The sequence below is a fragment of the Gossypium raimondii genome, chromosome 11 (genome assembly GCF_025698545.1).
Source record: "Gossypium raimondii isolate GPD5lz chromosome 11, ASM2569854v1, whole genome shotgun sequence".
NCBI lineage: Eukaryota > Viridiplantae > Streptophyta > Magnoliopsida > Malvales > Malvaceae > Gossypium > Gossypium raimondii.
The window spans coordinates 9,789,162-9,801,076 of NC_068575.1; the positions used below are offsets into that span (position 1 = coordinate 9,789,162).

The 11,915-nt window shown below is 33.5% G+C and overlaps 1 protein-coding gene across 2 annotated transcripts; it reads right to left on the reverse strand.

Moving 5' to 3' along the window:
- Positions 1-1,624: 1,624 nt before the first annotated feature.
- On the reverse strand, positions 1,625-11,280 carry LOC105804739 (uncharacterized). Of its 2 annotated transcripts, XM_012637465.2 has the most exons (19): positions 11,032-11,277; positions 10,244-10,353; positions 9,321-9,479; positions 8,854-8,919; positions 8,677-8,766; positions 8,191-8,496; positions 7,933-8,030; positions 7,613-7,648; positions 7,387-7,507; positions 6,236-6,472; positions 5,763-5,858; positions 5,615-5,680; positions 5,414-5,452; positions 5,185-5,319; positions 4,711-5,072; positions 4,226-4,319; positions 3,508-3,696; positions 3,107-3,228; positions 1,625-2,062 (listed from the first exon to the last, which is right to left on the reverse strand). In XM_012637465.2, exons 2-18 carry the CDS (start codon positions 10,340-10,342, stop codon positions 3,130-3,132), a joined length of 2,292 nt encoding a protein of 763 aa, XP_012492919.1. In that variant the 5' UTR covers positions 10,343-10,353; positions 11,032-11,277; the 3' UTR covers positions 1,625-2,062; positions 3,107-3,129. The 2 variants fall into 2 exon arrangements, with proteins under 2 accessions (XP_012492919.1, XP_012492920.1); XM_012637466.2 differs by lacking the exons at positions 1,625-2,062; positions 3,107-3,228 and having other exon boundaries at positions 3,554-3,875; positions 11,032-11,280.
- Positions 11,281-11,915: the final 635 nt, after the last annotated feature.

Below are 11,915 nucleotides of genomic sequence, written 5' to 3' on the forward strand. Positions count from 1 at the left end.
CTCTCAAAAAAGTCCTATTTTCCTAATTTAAAAAAACAGCTTAAAAAGCCAATTAAAAAAAACGACAAATAGCTGTTAACAAAAGATACTAATCAGTTCTTCCTTATACTTTTGACAACATCTACTAGGCTTATAAAAACCAATTTTAATTTAAAAGCATAAAAAAATTTAGTTCTCATTATTTATATTGTTATTTAAACTCTTGATTGAATTGGTATCACAAATCAATTGGATACCAATTCGATTAAGAAATTACAAGAATTCTTTTCCGTAATTAAAATAAGTAATATTATTCGAGGTGTTTTAATCTTTTCATTTTAAAAAACTAATAAAAATATGCATATATTGAGATTAGACCTGTCCATGGGCCGGGCGGCCCGGCCCGGCCCGACGGCCCACCCAAAATATGGGAGGGTTCGGGTAAAAATATAGGCCCGAAATATGGGCTTGGGCAAAAAAACGAGGCCCGTTTAAAAAATAGGCCGGGCTCGGGTTCAACTTTTTAGCCCGGGCCCGGCCCGGCCCGAATATAATAAATATATATTTTTATTTTTATTTTTTAATTTTAAAATACTTTAAAAATATTTTTATTTTTTATTTTTAAAATTTTTTTGTGTTTATTAAAAACCAGGCCGAGCTCGGGCTTATTATTTTTTTCCCGGGCCGGGCCTGGGCAAAATTTCAGGCCCATATTTCGGGCCGGGCCGGGCCCTGGCCTAAGAGTCGGGCCAAAATTTTTTCGGGCCCAGCCCGGCCCATGGACAGGTCTAATTGAGATTAAAACCCACACGAATTACATTAGTAAAATGTTTAATTTATCACTCAACTAAAGTTTTATTTTAATAGTTTTATTCATTTTAATTTTATTATGTACACTTTATTATCTCCATCAGTTGCATATATATATTAATAATGTATTTGATTGAGCCGATGTCAATACCATGATAAACAATTTAATCTATTTTTTAATTTTAATGACGATATATTCATATGTTATTATTAATTAGTTTGAAACCATGATATTTTTAAACACATTTGTGTTTTGAATTTATGATTTCCACACGTATATACATGTGATAAGATTTTTATATTAATAATGTTGTTGATTAAAATAATGTTGCAAATTAACTTGATACCAACTTAAGATTGATGACAACACCATGATAAATAATTGTGTTTATTTGGTAATCTTAATATGAGATATTCATGTGTTTAAATATCGTTTAACTTAAAAAATTAATCTCTTTTTATTTTAGTATCGTGCAAATTTAATGTATTATTATTAATTAGTTTCAGTATCCTAAGTAAATGGTTTATTTACTGAATTCAGAATATTAAGCGGCTTTGAACATCCAACAAAGAGTGACATATGAATTTAATGACCTTAGGAGATTCCGATATTTCTACTGCAAACCCCCTTCGTGATTTTGAAATTAGATCTGCTTACACAGGTGAATGAACTAACTCACCTATTACTTCTGCCTTCCACCATTCAATTTATAACAAAATAACAACACAACTCCTTAAACCACTTCGGCAAAATCAAATTACATGAATTCCTTAACATTTCATTTCTTGCCTCCGCAAACTACTCCAACATGCACAACCAATCATTGACAGGAAATTTTCAATGCAAAATTGATTGTTTTATTTCCAGGAAATAATAAACAAAAATATTCAACTTTATGACAACAGTTCTATGACTATGTCCTGTACCCCCACAATTTAAATATACAGAGCTTTCGACATCATATACCTTTTCTTTTTGTCCAAGAAAGTACCCGGTGTTCTTCTGGCTGATTGTCACTCGGAGTTGCAAACTGCTCCGCCACTTGCATGTCCGTCCTACAGCTTTTATCTGATGTATGGCTAATGCATGCACGTCTAACATTAACCACCATCCTCTCAACAGAGTAGAGAATGCCCCCGGTTTGAAAACCAGACGTCTTTCCAAATACACAAGGATCCACATCCACAGACACTTCTGATCATGATAGGCAACCTCAGAAAAATATGTCCTAACACTTGGCAAAAAGCATGAGATTTTCATTGGAAGACCAACCTGCAAGCCCAACAATATAAGAGGATGCAGTTCAAACTATTTAAAAAAAAAAAACTCAAATATGTTTGAAGTAAAAGCTGACTGTCTGATTCAATGCTAAATTGGCAGAAATATTGAGGAAAGAATTAAAATAATCGGATGTATCCTCTCCAACAGATAACCAACCTCCTTTTTTCTTTCAGGAACAGAACAAATCCAAGGGAATACAAGTTCCCTACTTTTATCACAAGAAAATATATTCCCCAAAGAATAACTTCAGAGGCAAAAGCCTCATTGCCAAAATTGTTTTGAAGTTCTCTACAATATATATTTATATGTATTTGAATACTAAATAAAGATAAATTGGCCCCCCAAAGGTATGTTTATATGTAGTGAACTACTATAGATTGGGAAAAAAGGAGGTTAAAATTGCATTTTTATTTTTATTTTTCCATTTTACTTACCATCATTATTCTTAAACTTTACAAATTAATTAATTAGTTTATAAGTTACAAACTTACAATAATGTGAACTTCAACTAACCCTTCTAAATACGATAATTTGTTTACAAGACTTTTAACTAAGGGTATTGAAAGTCACATATTCTTTGTCACCCCTATATTTGTTAACTTTTATTTTCATCTCCAAATTCGTAGCTTTTACTAGAACATATACATACTAGTTTTTCAATTTTTTATGTTTTATATGGTAATCCCTACCTTTGTATAGTTTTAAATCTCCAATGGATAACCTCTTTAATTTCTATGATATGAACATATATACTAGCCTGTTCAAATTTGATACATCTTAGCTAAAAGAAACTTGAAAGAACTTATTCAATGAAGATAGCAAAAATAGTATATATTATAATATTATACACACACATATATATGAGCTCATGAATTTACATTTTTCATGGGAATGAATTTTTTTTGAGCAATTTAATCTTGTAATTGGGCCCCTTAAAACTAAATGTCAAGATCCACCACTGAATAACTTCACATATGTGCTATTCTTTTAAAAGAAAATGCAGATAACTTAAAACATGAATAAGTTGTCACTCACCTGGCCCCAGAAGTCAACAATAATCACTTGCCTTGAATCATTCTATAATTAAGTACCAAATCCTCAGGTCTCTTCCATATGTAAGCCCGCACAGTGGCTAAGCTCATCTCCGGAGACAGTACCTGGAAGAATAGCAGCACATCAAATGACAGGTATTATAGTATGATTGAACAAGAACTAAACCACTTGGTCTAAAACTGCAAAGTTAGATTTATTAGCAGTACACCAGCATATAATGATTGAACTTGAACTGTACACCTTGGTATAAAACTATTTTACTACGTATATTATAGTAAGATTTATATTAGTACCATAAAACAATGAAAAAATCACAGCTTCGAGAAAGTGATCTTAGGCCCTTAACCAATCGCATAATAACATTTAACATAGGATTGACTTGCCTGATTATTGCATAAAATCTCAATAGAAGGCCGAAGCTTTTGCCAAGGCTTCAATCCAGACCGAAGAGATCCCTCTCCACCTGCTGAATGTTGCGGTTGTCCTCCAAGTCCAGCAGCATATGTCCCATCGATATTTAAACTATCAATTGGTTTGTCAAGCACCAGCTTTTCTATGACATAATTAACAACCTAGATACAGAACAACGGAGCGAATGTACTTATTTAAAGAAAACCAATAAAATATTAATCTACGAAAAAATTTATAACCAGCTTCCCATTAATATCAAGGTTAGTGTCCTTGAAAAAGATACTACATAAATCATCTTTAAATATGCCACCCACCAGCATCTCATGCCAGAATTAGTAACCTGAGAAGAAAAGAAGTCAAACAAACCACAAAGGCATCTCCCTCTAATATAGGTAGCAATAGCATGGCACTTTAAAAAAAGCTAATTCAAAAGATTATTTGTTCCAATTTGTTCCTATGTTGTTTTGCAACAACAAGGTTAAAGGTTCTGTCAATGCATATGTACCTTGAAATACATTTTCAGTAACCTAACTTTGCTTCTTTGCCCCTCAAGCAGTTCATGCTATAAATTGTGAAATAGATGCTAGACTATTAACCTAAGTGTTCTAAATATGTATACTAAAAACATATGCCTGTACAAATAAATGTCATGCAAAAGAAGTTGCCTTTTGCAAGTACTACAATGTATACCTTATGCATTCTCAATATGCGAGGAGCACTTAACTTTCCTTGTGTCAGTATCCGAACAGCTGAACCTTCACATGGATGAAGATAGAAGCTGCACCTGCAAAAAAGAAATATAAAAACTTCATCATAGGAGATGGAAAAAATGATGAAATGACTCTAATTAAGACCAGACAAGTAGAATAAATGATTATCCATGGTTCTGACTGTAGTGAAGCAGCATTAAGGAAGTACGTCTTTTTCTAAATAAAGAGAAATACATACTCACAAGAAATGAATATCAAAGAATTAAGGACTGAAGGCACAACAAAATAAAAGGCATGGCAAACTACTCTACTTAAACAGCAGTTCATTTAGTTCATACCCTTGTAGTAAGCGTATTGACAAAGGGGTTCACCAATAAGCACTTTCAAACATGAAAAGTTCCATGCAAATTTGTTTCCTTAAGTTAACTAAGTTGAAGGAAAGCTTAATGAGGTCACAGAAGTTACTTGGTTTTTTCTCTAGGTGGTAGCCGATTATTTAATACACAATCCAAAACCCACAAAGGGAAGTCCTTCTCATCCTCGGTTGCATCCAATTCAGTAATTTTCTTTCTCCAAGGACCTCCTTGGGAACCCTCGGTAATAATTGAGGGAGGGGAAACAGTAGAAAACTCGAAAGGAGGATAGACCAATGAGTCATTTTCAGCATTTCCATCTACCTCAATCCTTGAATGAGCAGAACTTCTGGCAGTCATATCTTTTCCTGATACAACATCTCCATTAGCAGAAGCCTGGGTGCCATGTCTTTGCCTTCTTTTGGCCAACCAATGAACCAAAAGACCTTTAAGGGTTTCACGAGCTAGATTAACCTGCCAAAGTCAAGTCATAACCGGATGCATATGATAATCACAAAGAATCCTTAAAGATTTTTCATAGAAATCATATCTTAAGATGCCCACAATAAAAAGAAAGTTTTATGACCTTATCATCCTCAGGCTTGCCAGTTATGTTCAGATCTACAGAATACATCTCTGCAGTAAAGCACTGGGGCGTGTCTAAATGAACAGACAAGCATCCAAGCCGGGTATCCGCAGTGAACCATGCAGGAATGCTTACCTATAATGGTTTTAAGCAAAGATCCAAAGTAAATTTCATAAACAAGATATATTATATTCAAACTTACATAATTTCAAATAAATAGTTGTCGCACCATCTCAAAAAGCTGTTCCTTTTTCTTGTCAAATGAAACCTGGACATTGAAATTTGAGAATGGATAAATAGATACAGCAAAAACATAACCCTGAATATACAAGTGTGTCTATTTGTTAACCAGTACATGAAAAGCAAAGTGCAAACCACTTCTACTCAAGGGGGGAAAAAAAGAAAAATGGCGTGAGAGAATCTTGTTCACCTGTCCATAATCCTCAATCACAACACCCCTGGTTATCTCCCAGAGCTTTACTGAACCAGCAGCATCCTGTTAAAGAATCATAAAAATCATACACTCTAAAAGCAATATCCCAAAATAAAATCTTCCAATAAAAGTCAACCAATTTTACCTTTGTCAATACATGCCTTCTGTTATTTAAAATTTCATGCTGAACAATTGCTGGAGTTCCAGGAATGGTAAAGATTGGTTCTTTATAAACAGGGGCCTATTAATAACCGACAACAACAGCACATCAGTGAAGGGAAGGGTATAGAAGATAAACAATTTCCAGACACAGCCAAACTTCAAAGAGATATCCATAACAAAGTGTCTATCATAAATAAAAAGAAAATGTAATATTTCATTTTTCTTGGGGTTGGATGAGCAAGGAACAAATGAAAGAAATTATTAACAATCTGATGAGTAGCACCAAATTCAGAACATTTCAAGTATATGAAGAAAATAAGTGTTAAACAGTGCAGATTTTATGTATTAATAATACAAGATGCAAATTAATAAAGAGAAAACAAGGATCTATCAGGTGATTTTCTGTAAGCAAAAACTGTACATACATGAATAAATATATACACACACGATACTTACTGGGGTAGACCCTTCTAATGAAACTCTTGCCCTCGAAAAAGACAAGTTTCCAGCCAAAAATGAACCACCTCTTTGGAAGACATTCTGAGGAGTCCGTCCCTCAGCAGGCCACCTACAAACTGAAGAATCTGTAGTTGCAACCCATATACTATCATCATGCAATGCCAACTGCAAAATTGGTTGTTCCTTGGTGCAAAGCAAAAGACTCTCTCTTGTTGTCAAGTCTGTCAGATATAACTGATGCATGCAGAAAAAGTTAACACAAGCTGAGAGTTAAAAGCTAGATATCAGAAGCAAGCAACAGACAAATATGTTAAGAATTGTGAAGATTACGTGCTGAGAAAAATTGGAGATATGGACTTTATTTGATGTTAGAAACATTCAGAAATTTATTTACTCTACAATAGAAATTATCAAGCCTTCACATTAAGTTTAATTGAATTGAAGTTGCAGGGTTTTAATTCATTCTCATTTTCCTTCATTTTAATATGCCAAACATATAATGCTTGTTTCAAAACCTACTGGAAATTGAAGAATTTGACACTAGGAATCATATTTACTCAAGTTTGTTGTATGTTTATAGGTTTCTATTCATTATTAATGGATTGAATCAAGTCATTTTAGGAAGTTTCCTACTTTTGGATCTGATAACTTTGTGGGAATATAATATTATTACCAGAACTCAGAAAATGAGCAAGACCTATTTCAGTTAGACAACTCAGCAACTGTTGTCCCAACCCTTCTCCAGTTGCAAAGTCTAAGGAATTATAGGTATGAAGCCTAGATCACCTATTCTTCTTCCTTAATCTCTAATCTCTGGCAATGGCTTCAATTTCAAATCAACCTTAAACCCTTCCAACAACCTCGACCTCACTTGCATAAATTCATTATCAAATTAAACCTGAAACCTTCGATTACCATTCACGAGTACTGTTAAGGTATCAGCACAGCCCAGGATTACTTTCAAAATCCTTCATTAATCACATCCAAGCCCAACCCATACAAAAATTAAACTACCTAGTTATTCTTGTAATTTCCTATACTTTATTGTCCTAGATCGGCAATAAATTTCTAGTTCAATTCTACATCAAAACATTTGGAAAAATTGATAAAGATGCTGGTTAAAATGATTTGGTATGGTGTGTACTTACAGAAAGATCTCTACCACCACTATAAACATGACTAAATGTTGGGGTGCTTGCAAGTGCCCAAACAGAATCTGTGTGCACAGCATATGAATGCACACAGCGTTGTTGACCAAGGTCCCACAGCCTGCAAAAGAAAATTAAGACCATTTAAAGGAAAGGTCTTAGATTCTTTACAGTTGAAAATTGCATCTGGTAATACAACCGCGAAACCTATGCACAGATTATGTACCTGATCATAGAATCCGAGGACCCTGACAAACAATATCTGAAAGAAAACAGTGACTGTGAAAACTTCACTCATAAAATAAGCAGTGGAACAAGAAAAAGAATTCAGTAGCAGTCAATCAAGGGAAGAACTCATCAACAATTAACCAACCTATTTATCTCACTGACACAGAAAAGTGCAGCAGTTGCAAGAGAAAAAAATCAGGTAAAAAATATGCATCTTATCATATAAAGCTCCATAACAGTAACACCTACAACTAACATCAAGATAATACTAATTTTCACTTAGAATAAAGCCTACAGAGCAGAACTCATTGTACTAGCCTGCCAGTAGAATCCAGAAGCAAAGCCCTAATGTTATCTGCATGCCCTCTTAGTTTCATATTCTTTGAACCAGTTCTTGGATCCCAAACTCGCACAACCTATATGGAAATGAGGCAGGAAATATAAATAGCTACTGAAATTGTTAAAAGATTAGATGACCAACAGAGGTAATGATAAGATCATCTATAGGAAGGTGTTGTGGGGGAAAAGAAAAACTTATTATCAGAAAATTTGAATAAACTAAGAAGCAAAAACTACCTTCTCAGTTCCACCAGAGACAAGAAGGGAGCCACTACCATTCATTGCCAATGCATAGACCGATTCTTTGTGACCTTTGACAGCAATGGGGACATATCCATGACACTGAGTTGCGTGCGTCCTAATGCTGTTACTTGAGCTAATTGTTCTCGGACTTGATATCGGTAACAAATTTGCCGAACCATTCATACTGTTGGAACAATCATCTTCCACTACATCACTGGATTTAGAGACTGGAGTTGCTGCAGCTTCAATATCCCACACAAAAACCTCCCCTCCAAGACCCCCAGAGGCAACCACATTGGTCTAAAATGCACAACACTAAAAATGATTTAGAAAGTGACCTCAATATTAATAACTACCATACCTTATAGGACGCATATGCTACCAAACTAAGCATGAAACTTAAATTGCAATCTAGCACTGCAGGAACATTTCACACATGCAGCTAATTAAATCAACTGAAAATTTTGACACAGAAATTACATTTTTTTCAGCTGCGGCTAGACATGTAACATAGTCAGAGTGTTGACGGAAAGTCCTGGTGCAAGTTCCTTCAGACAAGCAATTCCACGTCTGGTATTTCTCAAAGAACAAGCACATGTCAACACTTAACAGACATAGACAATAAGACACTAATAACACATTAATTAACAAAAAAACCTTCAATGTAGTGTCTGATGAGCATGAAACAAGTGTACTATCACCAGCAATAACAGTATCATTTACCTGCACAACAAGAAAATCACCTAATTCTCAATCATAACTTAAATAGTTACAGATACATCATATATTATATATGTAAGATATTTTGATGGTGAATTCCACAAACTGGGAAAAATAACAGATAACGGGCTTTAAACATTCAAGCTAAATATTGATATAAATGAAGTGCAAAGGACAATTCTTGCTCTAGATTTGCTTTTTGAGAGCCGGTTGCTTGGTTGGTTACTAAGCAATGATTCATATTTGATATCACATCAGGGATATGTCATTCTAGTGGACCAAATTAGAAAATAAATTAAAATTCCACACCCTCCAAACCACAAATTAACAACAAAAGATATAGGCTAAAGTATGAAGGTCATGCTCATTGTGAAAGTAAATTATCATGGATAGTAAGAAGGTACCCAATCAACATGAGACTCAAATGTAGCAGAGCATGTGGCAGCATTTTCACCAAGTGCCCATCTCTTAAGTGTGCCATCACGGCTACCAGTGAAAAGATAGTCGCACCCATCCGAGGCTGATGACTTTAGCACAGCCAAACAATTTATGCCTGCACAATGCTGCAAAACAACATATCAAAGTAGAGAAACATCAATGCCTAGTGTCTATACTCAAAATTAAATTATAAAAGGCTCAACCAGAATATAAGATAATGACAATTTTTATAATACAAAGCAAAGGATTAGCAGAATTATCCAATCTGATTGGGAACATGGTCCTAAATAAATGAAGGATGAGTGAATAATACAATGAATTAACACAAGCCATCATTTTCATTTAAGTTAAGTATACCATAAGTCCTAAGGATAAAAGGTGTTAAATAATGAAACTGGCACAACATTATCTTGGAGAAGGAAGTTAAGAATTGCCAACCAAGATAGATTTCAAATATGCCAAGTTTATCAATTTAGCAAATAGATAACAATCATTCTCACTGAACCTAATGAAGTAATATATATAACATGTACCATGGTGTTACAAATCTACACAAGGATACAACCAAAAATGAAAATATGCTCAAATCGTTATTATGTGAGTCATTCACCAATTGGAGTGCCCCCATATAAGAATACATATAAAAACAAAAACAAGCTTCTAGAATTTTTATTTTAGTTAAAAAAAAAACCAAAGATGCAGAAACAACAACAATCTAAAATGTGGCATTACAATGAAAAATACAGATACGCAAATTTCCATCCTAATGAAATCTGAACATGCAAATTCCACAAGACTGACAAATATCTATCAAGGAAGATGTCTTGTTCACTTGAAAGAGGAAAACAAGAAAGTAAAAAAAGAATTAAAAGAACATAAGCCACTTCACCTTTGTGTCGGCGGTATCATTCAGTACATATGTCAACCTTTTCTCTTTCCGTGGGCGGTTAGAATTGGTATTGTTCCCTGCACTGCCCACTCGGTGCATTGCAGTGACCCCTAAATAACCAGTTAAATGAAAATTAAAAGCTTTACCACCCCTATGCCTCAGTGCTTCTATACACTTAAATACAACCGCAGCATATTAAGTTAGAATAACCTGCATTCTGCAACAAAATATCACTAAAAAAAGGACAGAACTACTAGTATGCATCAGAGCCAAAATGGACCAGACCTATCTACTTTGAACAGATAATTAGAATTTTAAATATATATATATATATATATATATATATAAAAGAAATCCTTGTACATAATTCTACGGAAGACAGATACAATCAACGAACAAAACTATCATTAAAGCCAAATTCCCACTCAAATAAAATCAATAAAAATATAGTGGCCTTCAACAATGACTACAATAGCAACATTGCAATTAAATTAGATTTCTTTTTCATCTTAATTAAACATATAATATCTAAAATATTGATGAAATCGAAAATGCAAATCGTAATTGTCCAAAACTAGAAAACTAGTAAATTAATCTTATAAAAACACAAAGAGTTAATATATGTTCAAACACATTTGCCGCAAAAATATAGTCCAACTCTTGAAGTCCACTAAATAAAGACACAATAAATCAAAACATATGATCGCCGAAAGGTAGAAGTCGACGATCACAGAGATATTAAAGAAAAAAAAAAGGAGAAATGAAATGGAGAATGGCTTTGAACTTACCGGGACAGTTGTGACCAAAAAAGAAGGAACAGTGATGGAAATGAATTGTTGTAGAGAACGGTGAAATCAAACCCTAGAAATTTGATCCAAAATTTTGTTTTAATTTGTATTTTCTTCGATATTGAAAAGAGGGAAGAAAATGAAGATATAGATATGGTCATTAATAATAAAATAAACAAACAAACATATAAAAAACTCTTTTCAGGAAATAGATGAACAGGAAAGTGAAAACCGGAAAGTCAAGACATGGGGATAGGAGAAATTGGGAGACATCGGTCTTGTAAAAACAACCAGGACCACGACGTCGTTTTGAATAATAGGTTGGGGACTATAATGTGAAGACTCTGGAAATGAATTTTTTAAACTATAAAGAGGTTATCTTAAAATAGCATCATTATTATTTTAGTCATTTTAAAAAAATTGTTAATTTAATCATCACTGTTAGAAAAATTTACCAAAATGGGCACTCGATCGTTAAAATTTTGAGGGATTGTTAACTGGACCAGTAAAAAAAAGGAAAAATTATTTTTTAGTCCCTTTAAAAAATTTAAAGTGACCAAAATAGGAGCAACGCTATTTTAAGGTGAACTACAGTGTAGTTTACCCTTTTATTTATTATTTGACAAATATTTTATATTTTTTATTGGATAAACTCTACTATTAGTCCATGTATTTTGTAAAAGTTATGGATTTAATCCTATACTTTAATTTGGTCATTTTAGTTTTATACTTTTCAAATTTTAAAATTTCAATCCTCGACAAACAATACTAGTTAAATTCATTAAGTTAAGTTCTGTTATTTCCAAAATATGATGCGCCAAACATATTACTCACTAAAAATCCAATTGATAGATTAATGATTATTATTTATGACAAGAGTGAAA

Bases quoted from the DNA above. Each gene is read 5' to 3' on its own strand.
- LOC105804739 (XM_012637465.2), bottom strand. From the start codon at position 10,342: ATGCACCGAGTGGGCAGTGCAGGGAACAATACCAATTCTAACCGCCCA. The intron at 8,767-8,853 runs GTTTTTTTGTTA...GAGAAATACCAG, and splicing joins CATCAGACACTACATTGAAG to ACGTGGAATTGCTTGTCTGA. The intron at 3,229-3,507 runs GCAAGTCAATCC...CTATTCTTCCAG, and splicing joins AGATTTTATGCAATAATCAG to GTACTGTCTCCGGAGATGAG.